The 22,576-nt window shown below is 37.8% G+C and overlaps 1 protein-coding gene across 3 annotated transcripts in view; it reads right to left on the reverse strand.

Moving 5' to 3' along the window:
- Nucleotides 1-22,576, reverse strand: part of ATP2B1 (ATPase plasma membrane Ca2+ transporting 1) — a 131,724-nt gene that overhangs the window by 41,637 nt on the left and 67,511 nt on the right. For all 3 annotated transcript variants that reach the window (XM_067697518.1, XM_067697517.1, XM_067697519.1), the window contains exons 3-6: nucleotides 19,934-20,131; nucleotides 6,221-6,475; nucleotides 6,007-6,132; nucleotides 2,320-2,460 (exon numbers count right to left, since the gene is read on the reverse strand). In XM_067697518.1, the coding sequence (XP_067553619.1) occupies nucleotides 2,320-2,460; nucleotides 6,007-6,132; nucleotides 6,221-6,475; nucleotides 19,934-20,131 (720 nt within the window). The remainder of the gene's footprint in view (nucleotides 1-2,319; nucleotides 2,461-6,006; nucleotides 6,133-6,220; nucleotides 6,476-19,933; nucleotides 20,132-22,576) is intronic.

Below are 22,576 nucleotides of genomic sequence, written 5' to 3' on the forward strand. Positions count from 1 at the left end.
CCTAGGTCTTAACCATGGGGGGACACTCTAAAATAATTTGGGGCATCTATACTTAGTTGATTTCTCCATAAGACTTTACTCTTTTTTATGCTGCAATACACCCACATATGGTACAAGAGGTTTTCAAACTAAATACAGATATAAGCCTAAGAATGTGGAAAAGGGAAGGGGTAGAGGGAGGAAGGAATGTCATAGGAAGACAACAGGCACACAGGAGAACTCTGATGGGAATGAGAACCAAACTGGTATGTATAAAAGACAGGGGAGACAAGCAAGTAAAACTAGAATATGAAGGTACAAAATAAGACAGTAAAACTACTAGTTAAGGTAATCCCCCAATTCACTTAGATTTGGAGGAAAACAGAAAGATGAGAATGTCTAATGTAAAAAGTAATCAAGGAGGGAATGGGTCTATTGTTTGGAGTAGGGAGTATAATATTAAAAATGACAAAGAGGAAAGAGAACCACTCAGCCTATTCTTCTTTCAACTTCTCTATCAAGGAGACGTACCTTCAAACTGGAAAACGTGGAACAAATATGGTCAAAGAGGAACAGATGCTCAAGACAGGTGAGGAGACAGAATACCTAGGTACTCTGAATGAGCTCAATTTTGGAAAGAGACCAAACATTCACATTCCAGATTATGAAGGCAACTGAGACAGATTACCCTGGATTATATTAATATATAATATCAATTTATTCAGGGGAATGCTAAAAGAGATGGAAGTCCACAGATGGAAAAACGGTGTCTCCATTACACACACACACACACACACACACACACACACACACACTCACTCTCACTCTCTCTCTCTCTCTCTCTCTCACCAAGAATCAAAAACAGCAGTCAGTTAGATGTTAATTCCTGGGAATACTCTTGACTGGATTAATAAAAATAGGTATATAAGATCTTAGGAAAAAAAGGTGCTTGTTGGAAAAGAAACTGTAGGGTCAACAGGAACAAGGTCATGATGTGAACTTCCCTTTCTTTTTTTAATAGGGTCTGTTGACTTTAGTCTCCTGTAAATTAGGATGCAACACAATATATGGTGAAGAGCACACACTTTTGAGTCAGACAAGTGGGTCTGATCTGCCACTAATTAGATCTTCGACTTGGAGCAAGTTATGCAACCTCCATAAGCCTCAGTTTACTTGTCAGCAAAAAGATAGTCTTTTCTGTATGGTTGTAAGGATTATTGAGATAATGCATATAAAGCGGTCCAGAAATGGTATCAGCACTACGCACTGGACACTTAGGGCAGCACGTGGAGGGCTGCTGCGAGGAGTGGGACAGGAAAAACCTACAGCGTGGGGCCTGCCTCCCTTGCCGGCAGCCAGAACCCTTCGAACATAGTTCTCTTTGAAATCAAGATTTCACAGCTCAAGACAAAACCCAAAAACCGAACCAAAACACCTAAATATTAAAAACACTGCTGTAGATATAGCAAGCCAAGATTTTAGTAAGGCATTTATTTTATAAGATCTCAAAATACTTACATGTGTGAGAGAAATATGGACTTACTAGCCCAAGTAAAATTAAATGAATCTAAGCGGTTAAACCACAGTAAAGTGCTATTGCCCTAAAGGGAAAAACTCTGGAGTAAAGGGTGAGGAGGGCTTTTTTAAAAAGGGGACATACTCCGCAACTAAGTGATCCTGAGCTATTTCCCCATGTATAACAGCTTCTTATAAGATCCTTGTGGATAAACTATGGTTATCAAGTTTGCTGATAACAGATCCCCCTTGGAGGGACAGCAGATACAATGGATCAGGACTAAAATTTTAAAACCTTGATATCGAATGATGGGCTGAATATAACAACGCAAACACATGAGGTGTCAAAGTGAAGCATTGATCTTATGTCTAAAAACCAAGTACATAAGTACAGACTGGGAAATGTTGAGTAGTAGAAAACTTGAAAAAGATGAAAAGCTCAATGAGGCCAAAAAGTGATATGGTTGACAAGGAAAGCTCCTACTGAAGTAGCAAAAAAATAAGCAAAGGAAGTGGGAGTTTAATTCATTTTGCTGGTCAAATGACAGGGAGATTTTAAAGTATTCAAGGAGATGCTGAATACATCTGGCTATGGTAAAGCAGGATTGATATCTTCTTTCATAAAGCCCTCCTCGGACTACTAAGTCTTAAAAAAAAAATTCCCCCTCCATCAACTCTACCTCTTGAAAGTACTATGTTGGGTAACTAATTTTGTAGAACTCTTCATTTCAAAATCTGATGAAACAGGTATTTTTTGGATGAGTTCTTACAATCTAGCTGCCGTATTTCCAAATACCAATTCTTATAGCATATTGCTATCCTTACTTTTCTTTTCCTTTTTCTTCTCATCTTTCTTCTCTTCCTCTTCACCTCCAGCTCCAAGTAAGGTAAAGATAATTCCAGTTTGAGAATTTATACCCACAGCAGTAACTACCATTCTTCCAGAGCCTTCCATTACATGAGTACCTACAACAACAGAAAATGTGTTTTTAAAATTCAACAACACATTAAAATAAAACCAAGATTCTTGTGCTTAAGGTTTTAAGTCTGTAATAAGTCATCTGAGTTCAAAGCTCACTCTACCAGTCATTTATCATGTGATACTGGGCAAACTGTAACATCTCAATTACTAGTCCATAAACGTGGATAACAGTACCTACACTCTGTAAAAATGAGACGCAAATTAAGTCTGTAAGTGTAAAGTGTTTGGCACATTGCCTGGAATTTTAGGGGTTCAATGAATGTTCAATATTTAAATTATAACTGTATTATTATTATTAGGGACAATTCACTTATAAAGAAATGTGCTTACAACAAAAAGGATCACACAGCAACAACTGACATATTCCTAAGCCAACCCCACCACCTTTCCCTAACCCAGGCTTTCATGCCAGCCCACCTAGATCACTGCAACAGCAGCCTAGCTAGTTTCTGTCTTTCCAGTTCATCCTGAAATAGGTTCACCCTTCCTAAGATGTGATTTTATCATAAGCCTCTCATGACTCCAAAACTTCTGACCCTCACTGACTACTGGATAAAGTTCAAAGTCTTCACATGGAGACCAAACAACACTCCCAACTTTTTCATCCATTAGCCTCACATAAAACTCCATTACAAAAAGCTGGGGAGCAGAGATGGGAACACTGACTGAATTCTGACTGTCCCTCACAACAGTCTTGCAAGCAGCAGGCATTATTATTCTTATTTCCTAGAAACTTGCCCAATGTTACACAACTATTAAGTGACAAGGCAGATTCAATCCAGCTCTGTCAGAGCAGAGGGCATATTCTTCTTATGATATAATGTCACTAAGGTTGCTCACAACTCTCCAACCTGTACGACCACACCTCTACATCTTTCCCTCACTCATTAGAAGGCTTCCCACCTCTCTAATATTTTTGTGAATTTTAAGTAACTTTCAAAACTTAACTCTTTTTAATATACTCAATAAAGTCTTCTTTATAGTTATCACTTATTTATTTGATCTCCTAGTTTACAACCACCTGGAGGGCAGGGTCTGTAGCACATACTATACCATACTGTGTACCAAAACAATGTTCAATGGTAATTTGCAAAATGAGATCGTAAAGCATATGTACTTACTCCAGTACTTAAAAATTTATATTTGGCTGTTAATTACTAAGTAATTTATCCAATATGAATTTTTTTGGCCTTTGATTTTCCTGCTTTAAAAAATCTATATTCTGACTATTTCACTAATTATTAGCTTCTTTGCCAGTAAAAATGCAAGGGAAACAAGAAATTAAATTAAGGACAGTGAAACAATATTTACTGAGCAAGGACTAAATGTAAAAGACAGTTTGTTTCTTTTAACAATTCTAGCTTTCAGCAAATTTCAGTTTTTTATGTTCTGTTCTTCTCGACCACAGGTAATCAAATGTTGGCAGGTAATATGCTCAGGCAAAGTAAACAGTTTTTGTTCTGGTCATATCCCTACCGCTAACTGAATAACTGCTTTTAAACATCTAAATTTAAAAAGCCAAGAACAGCAGTGAGAGATGGCATCATGAGAATAAATTTAAAAATAAATGCATTTCATGTTTTCAGTACATTTTTGGAAGAGGGAAATAAATGCAGAAAAACTTTCCCACCCATACTGTGATAAGGAACTCCAGAAAGTTATTTCAGTCTTTTCTTAAACATGGAAAATTTATAGAGTCCTCTTGGTATACTTGGTGTGTCGGGAACCTGAGTCTACAAAAACTTACCAGCCATCTCTGTTAAAACAGAAAAGGACCAAGGTTCCGTTAAAGGATGTCATTCTGAAGAGCTAAGCACTGTGTGAATAAGCTAGATGTACATCAAAGCCCATGAAGTATACATGGCAAAAAGGCAAGAGGAGACTACCTCAGTTCACCAAATACTGTGGCCTGGTCAGTCTGTGGCAGTTAGGTATGACCAGCTAGCTTCCCTCTCCTTTGGGAAAAATCACAGATTTTACTTGGCTAACATTAACCACAGTTTCTTAGAAGTATGGCAAGGAATAAGTAAAATAAGTATACATTAAACTTAACTACATTATATATCCAAGATATTTCTATTTGGAATGAATTTCAAGCAGAGCAATATAAAGAAAAATTCAAATAGAGTAGGAATGTTCTTAGTAGTGCAGGATACTGAAGGTATACAAATCCCAAGATTTTTTCAAAGAAACAAAAGTCTATATTAAAATGAAACGTTCCCCCTATTTATAATGCTGTTTATAAATGTATATACATGAAGTTACTCTGACTTTTAGTGGTGGGACGTTTTACAATAAGCCTTTTGGCACATATTTACAAATCTTAAAAAGGTAATAGTTAAGCTTAAGTATGTGCCCCGAAGTTGTGATTCTAACTTAACTGACCCTTGTCACACGTTTGACTTTGGTTTCAGTAAAACCATGTCCAACCAATTAGAATATAAAGTTCACAGAGAAGTGAAAAAGTATAGCTGCCAAGTTATTAAATATTTAAATAAGCAGAATCTCCTTCCAATGTAGGAAATGTTAGCATTCCATTAACATCTGAAAATAATAATTAAAGACAAATAGGCAACATTTTCTTACTCCAAATGCTAGTATAACTCAATCTAAAAATCTATTCAAACCAAATGTCTTACAAGCAATTTTGTAAATTCTATAAAGAACACTAGAAAATTAAGAGTAGGAAACTGAAAATCAAAAGCTAAGGAACTGGTATAATTTTGGAGACAAGTTGTGGTACTCTGGTTTCCTTTCATGTAGCATCTTAGAAGGCAGCTTGTAATTTTTTTCATTATCCCTTCCATTTCATTTCCAATTAAACTTAGGTCTAGCTATCAACAGTTAAGCTGTTGTAAAAGCCTCCTAGGTAGACACCCACCTCCCCTTTTCAGACAGCACCCTCACTACACAAAGCCTTAGATTTTCAGAACATGTCTTAACCGTGTGCAAATTCAGTTCTGCCTAGTAGATGTGGTACTACTCCTGGACCTATTTATTATTAATCATATTACCTTAGATAAACAGTTAATGTCTCAGACTCATTCCTCAGTAGTTAAATAAGAAAGCAAGATTAGGTTAACTTTAAGGATTTTATGAGTTGTTTTTTTTTTTTAAATCCTGTCCTTTGTAGACCATCATAGAGAATTCATTAATTTGCTTTAAACACACAATCATTCTTTAATTTTATATTACAATAGCCCTTAAGAATAAATGTAAAACAGATCAATTTAACAGAGATCATTAGGCTTATACTTTAGTTTTATCATTATACTAACATTAACACCGACTCTCAAATCTCTTCATTTTTTTGGACTGGGGTTCCTCATTTGTAAAATACAGTTCTGGATTTAAAGATCTCTAACGTCTCTGCTGACTTACAAAAGAAAGTCTCTAAAGTTTATAAGGGTAGAAGCTAACATAAAATACAGAATCCTCTTCACATTTACTGGCTCTTTGGGGAACTGTCTGCTGACAGTGGTATATAGTTGCGGAGGAGGAAAAAGTTCAGTTATAAAAGAAATTTGTACCTGATAAAAGTAAGGGATCCTTATCTAAAGACTTCTTAACATGATCAGATTCACCAGTCAATGAGCTTTCATCAATTTTAAGATCATTGCCTTGAATAAGTATGCCATCAGCGGGAAGAAGATCACCTAAAACAAAATAAAGGTATGCTAAACTGTGAACAAGATTACAATAACATCACATCATGTGTAAGATGCACTGCCCTTTTTTACTTACCATATTTCACTTGAGCAATATCTCCAACTGTAATGTCAGCTACAGGTATCTGAATGACCTGACCACCCCTGATGACTGTGAACTTCTGTTCTTGTTCAATTCGACTCTGCAAACCTCTGAACTGTTTTTCCTTACTCCAGTCATTGAAAGCTGTTACTAATACTACACACACTACTGACAAGAGGATTGCAGCTCCTTCAATCCAACCAGTTTCACCTTCACCTTCTTCCTCTCCAACAGAAACGTCTCCACAAACTATTTGGAAAGAAAGAAAATGCTGATCAAAAAAGATTCTGAATTGATGGCAACAGATATGTAATTATAATGTTTCTAGGTCCCGTTAACTTTGCTTACAGCTCTAAACACTTTATTGATTCAAAGCATTCCATAATGATGATGCTGCTTACTCTGTTAATTTCAAGTTCCCTGCCTCTGAGGATTCTCATCTTTAGGGTAGGGAGGCAGTCTAGGGTACCTGTTAAGAGTGAGGACACTGGGGAAGATTAAATCTCGACCCTAAGGCAAGTTCCTTATTTTTGAGACTCAGTTTCTCCATCTGTCAAATTAGGAGACCACCACTTACTGCAGGGTTGTTGAGAGAATTAAATGCGAAGACACTTGTAAAGAAGGCAGAGCAGAGGCTGAGACATCCTTCACACTCAACCAATAGTTAATGCTATTACTACATACAGTAGGCAAGTCATACACGGAAAGTTAAGTATTATGTGTTTACCCATGAACCATGCTTATTTACCATATCAGTTTCACTGGAGTATGATAAAAGCTTGACTTTCATAACATAAAAATTTAAGCAAAGTGCTACTCATTCATTCAACTATTTGAGCACCTACTTTAGGCGCCAACTCTGTTTTCAAAGCTAAGGATGTAACAGTGAATAAGACGTATAAGCTCCTTCTCCTCAGGGAACCTATACTCAGATTGGTAGGTGTGAATGAGATATGAAAAAATCAGATAATAAAACCCAAGTAATTAATTTCAGATATCATAAGTGCCATGAAGAAAATAAAATATGGTGATGTGCTAGCAAATGAAAAAAGAGGGCTAACTGTGGTTGGGTGAACAGAGAAGACCCCTCTGAGGTGTCCATGACATTTGAGCTAGGAGCCAAATGATATGAGTGAATTAGCCATATAGATTTAAGGGAAGAGGATTCCGGAGAGAGATTAAAGTCAGCACAGAGGCTCTATGGCAGAAAAGACTTTAGAAAAAGACAGAGGTGGGGACAAAAGAAACCTCAAAACTGTAGGGCCAGTAATGGTGAAGAATGAACAAGGACGGTACTTTTTGAACCTTGGGCTGTAATCTATTTGTGAGTCTAAAATCAATTCAGATCTTCAAGATGGTGGAGGAATAGGACATGGAGATCACCTTCCTCGACACAAATACATCAGAAATACATCTACGCGTGGAACAACTCCTACAGAACACCTACTGAACGCTGGCATAAGACCTCAGACTTCCCAAAACGCAAGAAGCTCCCCCACGTACCGGGGTAGGGCAAAAGAAAAAACAGAGACAAAAGACTAGGGGCGGGATCTGCACCAGTGGGAGGGAGCTGTGAAGGAGGAAAGGTTTCCACACACTAGGAAGCCCCTTCGCGGGCGGAGACGGCGGGTGGCGGAGGGAGAAAGCTTGGAGCCACGCAGGAGAGCACAGCAACAGGGGTGCGGGGGTCAAAGCGGAGAGATTCCCGCACAGAGGATCGGTGCCGACCAGCACTCACCAGCCCGAGAGGCTTGTCTGCTCACCCGCCGGGGCGGGTGGGGACTGGGAGCTGAGGCTCGGGCTTCTTCAGAGGTCAGATCCCAGGGAGAGGACTGGGGTTGGCTGCGTGAACACAGCCTGAAGGGGCTAATGCGCCACAGCTAGCCGGGAGGGAGTCCGGGAAAAAGCCTGGACCTGCCCAAGAGGCGAGAGACCATTGTTTCCGGGTGCGCGAGGAGAGGAGATTCAGAGCACCGCCTAAACGAGCTCCAGAGACAGGCGTGAGCTGCGGCTATCAGCACGGACCCCAAGAGACGGGCATGAGACGCTAAGGCTGCTGCTGCCGCCACCAAGAAGCCTGTGTGCAAGCACAGGTCACTATCCACACCTCCCCTGCCGGGAGCCTGTGCAGCCCACCACTGCTAGGGTCCGGGATCCAGGGACAACTTCTCCGGGAGAACACACGCGTGCCTCAGGCTGTTGCAACGTCATGCTGGCCTCTGCTGCAGAAGGCTCACCCAGCATTCCGTACCCATCCCACCTCACAGCCTGAGTGAGCCAGAACCCCTAATCAGCTGCTACTTTAAACCTGTCCTGTCTGGGCGGGGAACAGACGCCCTCGGGCGACCTACACGCAGAGGCAGGGCCAAATCCAAAGCTGAACCCCAGGAGCTGTGCAAACAAAGAGAAAGGGAAATCGCTCCCAGCAGCCTCAGGAGCAGTGGATTAAAGCTCCACAATTAACATGACATACCCTGCATCTGTGGAATACCTGAAGAGACAACGAATCATCCCAGAATTGAGGAGGTGGACTTTGTATGATTTTGTCTGTATAGCTTTGATTTAACCATTTGTCCTAGGGTTCTGTCTGTCCTTTTTTTTTTTTTTTTTAAGGATAGTTTTTAGTGCTTGTTATCATCAGTGGATTTGTTTTTTTGGTTTGGTAGCTCTCTTCTTTCTTTATTACTTTTTAATTCTTTTTGTACTTTTAATAATTTTTTTATTTTAATAACTTTTATTTTTTCTCTTTCTTTCTTTCTCCCTTTTCTTCTGAGCAATGTGGCTGACAGGGTCTTGGTGCTCTGGCCGGGTGTCAGGCCTGAGACTCTGTGGTGGGAGAGCCAAGTTCAGGACACTGGTGCACCAGAGACCTCCCGGCTCCGCCTAATGTCAAATGGCAAGAGCTCTCCCAGAGATCTCGATCTCAACTCTAAGATCCAGCTCCACTCAACAACCAGCAAGCTACAGTGCTGGCCACCCTATGCCAAACAACTACAACTAGCAAGACAGGAACAAAACCCCAGCCATTAGCAGAGAGGCTGCCTAAAATCATAATAAGGCCAGAGACACCCCAAAACACACCACCGGATGCAGTCCTGCCCACCAGAAAGACAAGATCCAGCCTCATCCACCAAAACACAGGCAATAGTCCCTTCCACCAGAAAGCCTACACAACCCACTGAACCAACCTTAGCCACTGGGGGCAGACACCAAAAACAACGGGAACTATGAACCTGCTGCAGCCTGTGAAAAGGAGACCCCAAACACAGTAAGTTAAGCAAAATGAGATGACAGAGAAACACACAGCAGATGAGGGAGCAAGGTAAAAATCCAACATACCAAACAAATGAAGAGGAAATAAGCAGTCTACCTGAAAAGGAGTTCAGAGTAATGATAGTAAAAATGATCCAAAATCTTGGAAATAGAATGGAGAAAATAAAAGAAACGTTTAACAAGGACATAGAAGAATGAAAGAGCAAACAATGATGAACAACACAATAAATGAAATTAAAAATTCTCTAGAAGAAATCAATAGCAGAATAACTGATGCAGAAGAACGGATAAGTGACCTGGAAGATAAAATAGTGGAAATAACTACCACAGAGCAGAATATAAAAGAATGAAAAGAATTGAGGACAGTCTCAGAGACCTCTGGGACAACACTGAACGCACCAACATTCGAATTATAGGGATACCAGAAGAAAAAAAGAAAGGGAATGAGAAAATATATGAAGAGATTATAGTTGGAAACTTCCCTAATGTGGGAAAGGAAATAGTCAATCAAGCCCAGGAAGCACCGAGAGTCCCATACAGGATAAATACAAGAAGAAACATGCCAAGACACATATTAATCAAACTATCAAAAATTAAATACAAAGAAAACATATTAAAAGCAGCAAGGGAAAAACAAAAATTAACATACAAAGGAATCCCCATAAGGTTAACAGCTGATCTTTCAGCAGAAATGCTGCAAGCCAAAAAGGAGTGGCAGGACATATTTAAAGGGATGAAAGGGGAAATCCTACAACCAGGATTACTCTACCAAGCAAGGATCGCATTAAGATTGGATGGAGAAATTAAAACCTTTACAGACAAGCAAAAGGTGAGAGAATTCAGCACCACCAAACCAGCTTTACAACAAATGCTAAAGGAACTTCTCTAGGCAGGAAACACAAGAGAAGGAAAAGACTTACAATGATAAGCCGAAAACAATTAAGAAAATGGTAGTAGGAACATACATATCGATAACTACCTTAAACGTAAATGGATTAAATGCTCCCACCAAAAGACACAGACTGGCTGATTAGATACAAAAACAAGACCCATGTATATGCTGTCTACAAGAGACCCACTTCAGACCTAGGGACACATACAGACTGAAAGTGAGGGGATGGAAAAAGATATTCCATGCAAATGGAAACCATAAGAAAACTGGAGTAGTAATTCTCATATCAGACAAAATAGACTTTAAAATAAAGACTATTACAACAGACAAAGAAGGACACTACATAATGATCAAAGGATCAATCAAAGAGAATGATATAACAATTGTAAATATGTATGCACCAAACATAGGAGCATCTCAGTACATAAGGCAAATGCTAACAGCCATAAAAGGGGAAACTGACAGTAACACAATCGTAGTAGAGGACTTCAACACCCCACTTCCACCAATTGACAGAACATCCAAAATGAACTAAAAAAGGAAACACAAGCTTTAAATGATACATTAAGCAAGACAGACTTAATTGATATTTATAGGACATTCCATCCAAAAACAACAGAATACACTTTCTTCTCAAGTGCTCATGGGACATTCTCCAGGATAGATCATATGCTGGGTCACAAATCAAGCCTTGGTAAATTTAAGAAAATAGAAATCGTATCAAGTATCTTTTCCAACCACAACGCTATGAGACTAGATATCAATTACAGGAAAAAAATCTGTAAAATAACGAACACATGGAGGCTAAACAATACACTACTAAATAACCAATAGATCACTGAAGAAATCAAAAAGAAAATCAAAAAATACCTAGAAACAAATGACAATGAAAACACAACGACTCAAAACCTATGGGATGCAACAAAAGCAGTTCAAAGAGGTAAGTTTATAGCAACAGAATCCTACCTCAAGAAACATGAAACATCTCAAATAAACAACATAACCTTACACCTAAAGCAATTAGAGAAAAGAACAAAACCCCCCCAAAGTTATCAGAAATCATAAAGAACATAAAGATCAGATCATAAAGATCAGATCAGAAATAAATGAAAAAGAAATGAAGGAAACAATAGCAAAGATCAATAAAACTAAAGCCTGGTTCTTTGAGAAGATAAACATAATTGATAAACCATTAGCCGGACTTATCAAGGAAAAAACGGAGAAGACTCAAATCAATAGAATTAGAAACGAAAAAGGAGAAGTAACAACTGACACTGCAGAAATACAAAGGATCATGGGAGATTATTACAAGCAACTATATGCCAATAAAATGGACAAGCTGGAAGAAATGGACAAATTCTTAGAAAAGCACAACCTTCCGAGACAAACAGGAAGAAACAGAAAATATAAACAGACCAATCACAAGCACTGAAATTGACACTGTGGTTAAAAATCTTCCAACAAACAAAAGCCCAGGACCAGATGGCTTCACAGGCAAATTCTATCAAACATTTAGAGAAGAGCTAACACCTATATTTCTCACTCTTCCAAAACACAGCAGAGGGAGGAACACTCCCAATCTCATTCTACAAGGCCATCATCACCCTGATACCAAAACCAGACAAATATGTCACAAAGAAAAAAAAGTACAGGCCAGTATCATTGATGAACATAGATGCAAAAATCCTCAACAAAATACTAGCAAACAGAATCCAACAGCACATTAAAAGGATCATACACCATGATCAAGTGGGGTTTATCCCAGGAATGCAAGGATTCTTCAATATACGCAAATCAGTCAATGTGATAAACCATATTAACAAATTAAAGGAGAAAAACCATATGGTCATCTCAATAGATGCAGAAAAAGCTTTCGACAAAATTCAACACCGATTTATGATAAAAACCCTCCAGAAAGTAGGAACAGAGGGAACTTACCGCATCATAATAAAGGCCGTATATGACAAACCCACAGCCAACATTGTTCTCAATGGTGAAAAACTGAAACCATTTCCTCTAAGATCAGGAACAAGACAAGGTTGTCCACTCTCACCACTTATTCAACATAGTTTTGGAAGTTCTAGCCACAGCAATCAAAGAAGAAAAAGAAATAAAAGGAATCCAAATCGGAAAAGAAGTTAAGCTGTCACTGTTTGCAGATGACATGATACTATACACAGAGAATCCTAAAGATGCTACCAGAAAACTACTAGAGCTAATCAATGAATTTGGTAGAGTAGCAGGATACAAAATTAATGCACAGAAATCTATTGCATTCCTATTCACTAATGATGAAAAATCTGAAAGAGAAATTAAGGAAACACTCCCATTTACCATCGCAACAAAAAGAATAAATACCTAGGAATAAACTTACCTTAGGAGACAAAAGACCTGTAATGCAGAAAACTATAAGATACTGATGAAAGCAATTAAAGATGATACAAACAGATGGAGAGATATACCATGTTCTTGGATTGGAAGAATCAACATTGTGAAAATCACTCTACTACCCAATGCAATCTACAGATTCAATGCAATCCCTATCAAATTACCAATGGCATTTTTGACAGAACTAGAAGAAAAAATTTCACAACTTGTATGGAAACAAAAAAGACCCCGAATAGCCAAAGCAATCTTGAGAAAGAAAAACGGAGCTGGAGGAATCAGGCTCCTTGACTTCAGACTATACTACAAAGCTACAGTAATCAAGACAGGATGGTACTGGCACAAAGACAGAAATATAGATCAATGGAACAGGACAGAAAGCCCAGTGATAAATCCACGCACATATGGTCACCTTATCTTTGATAAAGGAGGCAAGAATATACAATGGAGAAAAGGCAGCCTCTTCAATAAGTGGTGCTGGGAAAACTGGACAGCTACATGTAAAAGAATGAAATTAGAACATTCCCTAACACCATACTCAAAAATAAACTCAAAATGGACTAAAGACCTAAACGTAAGGCCAGACACTATGAAACTCTCAGAGGAAAACATAGGCAGAACACTCTATGACATAAATCACAGCAAGATCCTTTTTGACCCACCTCCTAGAGAAATGGAAATAAAAACAAAAATAAAGAAATGGGATCTAATGAAACTTAAAAGCTTTTGCACAGCAAAGGAAAGAATAAACAAGACAAAAAGACAACCCTCAGAATGGGAGAAAATATTTGCAAATAAAGCAACTGACAAAGGATTAATCTCCAAAGTTTATAAGCATCTCATGCAGCTCAATATCAAAAACACAAACAACCCAATCCAAAAATGGGCAGAAGACCTAAAGAGACATTTCTCCAAAGAAGATACACAGATTGCCAACAAACACATGAAAGGATGCTCAACATCAGTAATCATTACAGAAATGCAAATAAAAACTACAGTGAGGTATCACCTCACACCAGTCAGAATGGCCATCATCAAAAAATCTACGAACAATAAATGCTGGAGAGGGTGTGGAGAAAGGGGAACCCTCTTACACTGCTGGTGGGAATGTAAACTGATACAGCCACTATGGAGAACAGTAAGGAGGTTCCTTAAAAAACTAAAAATAGAACTACCATACTACCCAGCAATCCCACTACTGGGCATGTACCCTGAGAAAACCATAATTCCAAAGAGTCATGTACCACAATGTTTCCTGCAGCTTTATTTACAATAGCCAGGAAATGGAAGCAACCTGTGTCCATTGACAGATGAATGGATAAAGAAGCTGTGGCACATATGAAGTATTACTGTCAGAAAAAGAAATAAAATTGAGTTATTTGTAGTGAGGTGGATGGAACTAGAGTCTGTCATACAGAGTAAAGTAAACCAGAAAGAGAAAAACAAATACCGTATGCTAAGACATATATATGGAATCTAAAAAAATGGTTCTGATGAACCTAGGTGCAGGACAGGAATAAAGACGCAGACGTAGAGAATGGACTTGAGGACACGGGGAGGGGAAAGGGTAATCTGGGACGAAGTGAGAGAGTGGCATGGACATATATACACTACCAAATGTAAAATAGATAGCTAGTGGGAAGCAGCCGCATAGCACAGGGAGGTCAGCTCGGTGTTTCGTGACCACTTAGCGGGGTGGGAGGGAGATGCAAGAGGGAGGAGATATGGGGATAAAGTATATGTATAGCTTATTCAATTCGTTATAAAGCAGAAACTAACACACCACTGTAAAGCAATTATACTCCAATAAAGTTGTTTTTAAAATAAAGAAAATAAAATCAATTCAGTGGCTCATGACCAGAGTTTTGAAAAATGAAAGAGAACAAAATAGAAAGGATATACATGTAGTAAAGGTGAACTGTTTTTTGAAAGCTTACTTTGGTTATTTTTAAATTCACATGAAGGAGTATGTTCTTTGTTCCTATGTAAAGTTCTTTCTTACTGAGTGTTGAGCTGAAATCTCTGAAAGTCAATGGTTCTCTTAGGAAATGCAGAACAGGAAATGGATTATTCACAAGAAAATAATGAGTAAACCAATGACACTAGAAATGATTAAAGCATATTCCAGAAGAGTGAGCATGAACTGAAGAGAGGACTTGAGGTGCAAGGGTTCTGAATAAAGATGAATCAAGGAGAGGTATGTGCGACAGATAAAGGGAGAGAAGACAGAAGCTGGAGAAAAATCAATTTGCGTGAAATGGAACAATCACCATCCCCACCAAATGGGCATGATGTGAACAATCACAAAAAATATCCGTGTGAAGATCAGCAGGATTCAGCCACCAGTGGGTATAAAGCATGTTCTCCAAAGGAGATGGCTAGATGATCTACTGAGAGTGCTGGCCCCGCCATCCAAATATTAAAACTTCTATTTTATTTATTTTCAAGCTGAAGAAATAACTATGTATCACTGCATACAATAACCAATTAAGTGAATCTATGGTTTACATTATTTTAAATAGTAGAAGCTGTAAAGACAGCTTCCCCTTACCTTTTCCCCTGCCCAGAATATCAGAGATTTGCTCTCTGAATTACATAAAGCAAGTCTGAACTCAAGAACAGATGAAGGTTGAAATACTATATTGACCACTTTCACCAACCTTGAGGCAGTGCTAAAATATTATCTTCCAAATAAAGCTCTACAGTGGTCTTACTGGTTAAAAACATAAAAATGCAATACTTGGGACTTCCCTGGTGGTTCAGTGGTTAAGACTCTGCACTTTCACTGTAGGGGGTGTGGGTCTGATCCCTGGTCAGGGAACTAAGATCCCGCATGCTTGCACCGTATGGCCAAAAAATAAAATAAAATACAATTAAAAATATATTAAATTAAAATCAAGTGATGGCAGGGGATTCCCTTACTGCAGATTGAAAAAAAAAAAGCAATACTTTTTAATAGTGAATGACAGACTCATATCAGAAGATGAAATTTACCAGTCGTATTTCAAGAAAAACTTTTACATAACTGGTGGATGGAAGTGAAAATAAGTATCATGATTTAGTGAGTACACTAAAATCTTCCACTTGGATTTACCTAATGTTGAGTTTTTTCCAGCTATGACAGATATTAAAACCAAGTTCTGAAAGAAAACAAACTTAGACCCAAATCAGGCTAAATCAAGATTATAAACTATAATAATGTATATTTAATCATGCTATTAATAATGATGCTTTTATTTCATTTTATTTATTTATTTATTTTTGGCTGTGTTGGGTCTTCGTTTCTGTGCAAGGGCTTTCTCTAGTTGCGGCAAGCGGGGGCCACTCTTCATCGCGGTGCGCGGCCTCTCTTGTTGCGGGGGCACGGGCTCCAGACGCGCAGGCTCAGTAGTCGTGGCTCACGGGCTTAGTTCTCCGCAGCATGTGGGATGTTCCCAGACCAGGGCTCGAACCCGTGTCCCCTGCATTAGCAGGCAGATTCTCAACCACTGCGCCACCAGGGAAGCCCAATAATGATGTTTTAAGGCTACTAAAAATCAAAAATTTAAACGTTCACCTTTTTAATCTTTAATTTCTATTTATGTATATGTTTTAAAATGCTCACAGTATAAATAACTTTAAATACATATAATTCATAAATGCATCATTTGGAGACATATGCTCATATCTTTTCTTTATAGAAAAAAAGTTTAAAGACAATGCAACAGAGGTTAAGGGAAAGGAATTGTGAGACAATTATTTAATTTTCAGCTTTAAATCTCACATGCATATGTATTTATAACTACTGAATATTTCAAAAGAGTGTGAAACAAGTTAGTGACATATTTCATTTCATATATAGTTCTACTTTATATTACACAGATAAACTTAGAATGATCTTGAAATAGACAGTATTAAAGTATTTCTAGAAACTGAATCTTTTTCCTACTGATGACCATTACAAATTTTTAAGAAAGCTGCAGGGAAGAAAAAAAGTAATCTCAAAATCAAAGTTAGGAAAGGACTGTAGTTTACCAGTTATACATGGGAGAAAAAAAAAGTATTTTAATAATGTTTTCAGTAAAGTCCAAGTGTAAATACAACAATAAAAATCGATTTTTACTAAAGGCGCTCCCTTGTAAATATATTCACCTGAGAGGTACACACCATCTGAATTCAGCCTATGCTCTCTACACCACAGGGCAAATATGCCATTCTAAAATCCCCTACGTGATTCTTGGGTGGTATATCAAGTGTACATATATTAATAGCATAAAAAAGCAGTTCTCAAAGTGTTGTTTAAGAACTCCAGGGGGATCCTCGAGGTCAAAACTGTTTTTAGAATAACACTAAGATGCTATTTTGCCTCATATTTCATGAATGTATAGTGAAACTTTCCAAAGACTACATTACATGTGCTAAATACAACAAAATGAATGCAGAAGCAGATGAGAATCCAGTTATCTTCAATTAACCCAGACCTCAATGAGATACAATGACGTTACAAACACCACTACTATTCATTATTTCATTTCAAACTTCATTAATAATTACAGTAATTATAATTATATATTATAATATTTATTATTTTTAAATGCACTGATAAATATTTTTAAATTTCTCAGTTTTAATTTAGAATACAGTAAATACCTACAGACATAACTCACATAATCAAAACCTCTTTGGAGTTCTCAATACTTAGAGAGTGTAAAAGGGTTCTGAGACCAAAGAGTTTGAGAACCACTAGTTGTATACAGTGACTATAGATTTATGTGGGTTATAGTGCTTATTTTCACACTAAATAGTACTAGTAAGAAATTTTGATAATTTGGATTTCTATGACTATAGATTTACAATTAATGGATTTCCTTTTAAGCAAGTATCCACTTCTTAGTGTTAAATGTAACATGATGAAAAGATACATGAAATATACTAATAAGTGGTTTTTTAAAAAGTGCAAACACTAAACTTTTACCATGGAGCAAAAATACCTTTATATGGTTTATTAACACCTTCTGGTAGATTTTCAGTCTCTTTAAAGGGCCTTAAGATAACAACAACTCTAGATTATCTTCTCAGTTGGATCTAATACCAGTTATCTCCTTAAGCAAATATAAAAAAGGGCCTGTCACTGTATCCTACAAATGAAGCAGTCTGAATTCCAAGATTTGCCCAGATCCCATTAGTTAAAAAAAACCTACTCCCACTGAAAATATTTTTCTTCAGTTTTCTTATAGTTTTGGGAAAAAATGTTAAAAGTAAGAAGTTTTTAATCATCTGCTAACGCACTCAAGTCTAGAGCACCAATTCCCAGTATTCTATGACAGTTGGATAAACCAAGCAGTAAAGAATTTAACTTCATGTTGCTAAACATGGTATCACCTCCCTTTCCAGATGAAAAGACACACACACTTACACATCCTCACACCTACCCACTTGTGCACACATACATATACAGGAGCACCACAGACACATACACAAAAACATTTAAGAAATCTCAGAGGATATATATCAAAATGATAATCTCTAAAATGTGGGATTTTCAGTAAATATGATTTCCTTTGAATTGTCATTTCCCCCCCCTAATTTTTCAACAGCAAAACACGTACCGCTTATTTAATAAATAAAAGTTTAAAAAATAATTTGGCTCAATACTGATAAGAATATTGCCTAAATCCTTTCTTATATACATCAGTGATTCTCAACTGCAGGCAATTTTGCCCCCCCCCCACCACCATAGGATACCTGGCTACCACTGGAGATACTCTTGGTTGCCAAGGTGACAATGAATGTTCCGGTGAAAAATGTCAACAGTGCCCTCTGAGAATCCTGATCTCCACAGACTTCAGCCTCAGATCCGCTCGCTTATGCTGTGACCCACTACCTCCTCCCGCCCTCCCCCGCCAAAAGTTCCCTCTCACATAAGTTCTAGGCATACCTTTGAAAGAATTACTTTAAATGATTACCTAAGCCAACTTTTAGAGTTAGCAAATATTTATTAAACTCTTAATAACTTGAAAGGCAGAAGAATGAAGCTTTCACAAACAAAAATATTTTGGTGAATCACTCTTCTGATATATAAAATACTAATGGTTCACTCTATAGCTTCTTAAATATAGTGACCAAAACCCAAGCTAGATCTCCAGGCAGTTATAGAATGTAATGTTGGAAATATCCATTTTAAATAATTTGTTTTAAGGGAAAAGAAGAAGAAATTTAAAAGAGAAATGAAGGAGTACTTCCCTGGTGGCACAGTGGTTAAGAATCTGCCTGCCAATGCAGGGGACATGGGTTCAATCCCTGGTCCAGGAAGATCCCATATGCCACGGAGCAACTAAGCTGGTGCGCCACAACTACTGAGCCTGAGCTCTAGAGCCCACATGCCACAACTACTGAAGTCTGCGCACCCTAGAGCCCATGCTCCACAACAAGAGAGGCCACGGCAATGAGAAGCCTGCGCACCACAACAAAGAGTAGCCCCTGCTCGATGCAACTAGAGAAAGCCTGCACACAGCAACGAAGACCCAATGCAGCAAAAGAAAAAAAAATAAAGGAAAAAAGAGAGAAATGAAGGACATAGAAAGATGAGAGAAACACAAAATCATGTGCAGTTAAAGCAGAGTTACCATTCTATATTTTTCCACTGGTCAGAATACTTTGTAGCATAAACATTTCTAAGATGGCAAGGAAATTATCCAAATCATGTATATAACAAAATATACATAACATTTTAAGAACCTGAAAAGTAATGGATTAGGGAAAAGAATAAATTTTTGCTTTCATAATGATTTTCCAAAAGATTAAAAAAAAAAACCAAATTAAAAACTAATTACTTCACAATAGTGTTCTAAAGAACTTAAAAATCATGACGACACATAACACATCATATATATGGCTTAGTGCTTTGCCAGACACAGCGTATGCATACTTGGGTAGGTTACTTAACCTCTGTGTCTCACTTGTAAAATGGAGGTGACACTGTCTATCTTATAAGGTTACTGGGAAAATTACCTGAGGTAATATATTTAAAGAACTATTAAAAGCACTATTAGAATGATATCCAGTACTAAGCAGTTAATAAAAGCTGCCCTGCTATTGTTATTATGTATTAAGTAAGCAAGTGCACTGAACTTAGCATCACACATAAGAGTCTTCCCTCCCCCGCCCAATTTACTTACGTGCATTATCCCCTTCTGGAGGTTGATAAAAAGAAAGGCCCAATGATACTATGGCTGCAATTTCTAATATAATTAAAGTGACATCTTGTAATGCTTCCCATACTAATTGAAGAAAGGTTTTTGGCTTTTTAGGAGGTATAAAATTCTTTCCAAATACAGCTTCTCTTCTCTCTATATCTGCAGGGTTTCCACTTAAACCTAATAAAAAGAAATAAATTTAAGTGAACAGTTTTACTACTTACAAATGAAAATATTTTATTCAAAACACATACGTTCTCTACACTTTAGATTCGTTACATTTAGACACAATTCCTAAGACCCTATCAAAATGGTTTATTCTCATGAGTTAGACTAAGTGTACATAATTTAAATCACCAAAAAACATGTGCAATGCTTTAAGAGATCATTTTAAGTAGATGACGTAAGGTTGAACTAAGAATTTCCACTTTTCCAAACTGCTGGGTTTTGATCATACTGTCTTACACCACCTTACAGACTGCTAGAGACCAGAAATGATATATGAGTTGGATGGTTTTATATTGGAATTAAACATTTCCCTGACCTTTACTTATGATATTTTTCCTCCAAAAGTGGGGAAGTATATAAAGATATTTATTTGATTTACTTATTGCATCTTGGTTAACTTAATAAGTGAAAGTCTTTTATTTTCATTCTTATTTGCTGAAGAACAATGAAAAGTTCATCCACTATAAGCTCTAAAACTTCTATTCTAAAAGGTCCGTTATAGGGAATTCCCTGGCGGTCCAGTGGTTAGGACTTTTACTGCTAGGGCCCAGGTTCAATCTCTGGTTGGGGAACTAAGATCCTGTAAGGCGTGGCATGGTCCAAAAAATCAAAAACAAAAACAAACAAACAAACAAAACCAGGTCTATTATACTTCAATTGATAAAAGATTTGCAAGTCACAAAAAAACAGGAGACTTAGGATGACCTTTCCTTCAAGTTTACTTTTTAGGATTTATTTCCAGTTAAAGAAACAGGTAGTGCTATTGACTGACCATCACTGTAAAGGAAAAGGTACCTTGTAGGACATACTATTTATTGCCTGGAGCATGGAATTAGAAAGCCGTGAAGCAAAAGGTTAAGAGAGAGCTGGATGATCATATTTGCCTTTCCTTCACCCTACCAAGCAAGTCCTTCTCTAATTTAATCCTGCTGATCCTGTCGAGCCTAGATATATCCCAACTAGCTAATGCAAAGTATGTACATATTTACATTACTGTGGGAGTATGAAAACACAGGCAGCAGTGACAAATGACATTTTCCCTTAGTTTAAGAACACTGAAGAAGGGACTTCCCTGGTGGCGCAGTGCTTAAGAATCCGCCTGCCAATGCAGGGGACACACATTCGAGCCGTGGTCTGGGAAGATCCCACATGCCACGGAGCAACTAAGCCTGTGTGCCACAACTACTGAGCCTGCACTCTAGAGCCCACGAGCCACAACTACTGAGCCCGCGTGACACAGCTACTGAGCCCACGTGCCACAACTACTGAAGCCTGCGTGCCTAGAGCCCTGCTCTGCAGCAAGAGCAGCCATCGCAGTGAGAAGCCTGCGCACCGCAACAAAGAGCAGCCCCCACTTGCCACAACTAGAGAAAAGCCCGCGTGGAGCAGCAAAGACCCAACGCAGCCAAAAATAAATAAATAAATATTTTTAAAAAAGGAAAAGAACACTGAAGAAGAGGACAGAGATACCAGGATGACATGACTTTTAATTTATCATTATAAATTTAAATTTATAATCAATTTAACCTCAACTCTATTTTCTGGCAAGAATTCATTCTAAGAGAACAGCACAGGAAAAAGACAGGAAAACAGCAGATCACTATAAGGCTCTCGGCTTTAAGTGTTTTAGCTATTACTCTGGATGCAGAGGCGGGCAAAGAGTAGGAGAGTGAAAACAAAGGAAGTTCATTATTAGAACAAACAATGAGAGAAGAATATACAGATCTTAAAGTAATTATTTACTTTGGTTTTTTATTTATTAATTACTTATTTACTTGTTAAAGACACCAAAAAGCTTCCAGAGAATGTTTTCACAAGCAACTGTAGCACAGTCAGGTCCACACTAGGCAGTTCAAAAAGCATCTTAGATTTCTGATGACAAAAGTCATCAATTGAAAGCTTCCACAGAGCTCTAGGCTTTGAGTCAGAGTCAATGGATAGAAAGGCAGTGAAGGACTGCACTGACTGTGACTAGCAGGAAACACAATATGAGAGAGGAAACTTGCAAATTATAACTTAGAATCCACACAGTTTCTTCAGGCAAGAGCAATGCCCTCATCAATCCTAGCTGCAAACAGTTAACAACAGTCTGTGGTTTAATCGGGGGATAAGGGAATCGATGTAGTGAGGTTTTCCACGAAACAGAATGTATTTGTTTTAAAGAACTATACTTTGAGATGTTCTGAAATTATGTGCTTACTGCTTTTCAAATAAAATACCCTTTCTTTTATTAAAGGATGATATTAGACAGTGGGTAGGTTTGTTCTGTCTTACATTTTAATGCCCTTACAGCAAAAAAAAAAGATTGTTATCCCTGTGTCAGTCTCCAATTCTTTCTAAGAAATATGTTTGAAGATACTGGTTCCATCAGTTTAACTCACCCTTAATAGAGTCTAC

Source organism: Pseudorca crassidens, chromosome 11 (genome assembly GCF_039906515.1).
Source record: "Pseudorca crassidens isolate mPseCra1 chromosome 11, mPseCra1.hap1, whole genome shotgun sequence".
Lineage (NCBI taxonomy): Eukaryota > Metazoa > Chordata > Mammalia > Artiodactyla > Delphinidae > Pseudorca > Pseudorca crassidens.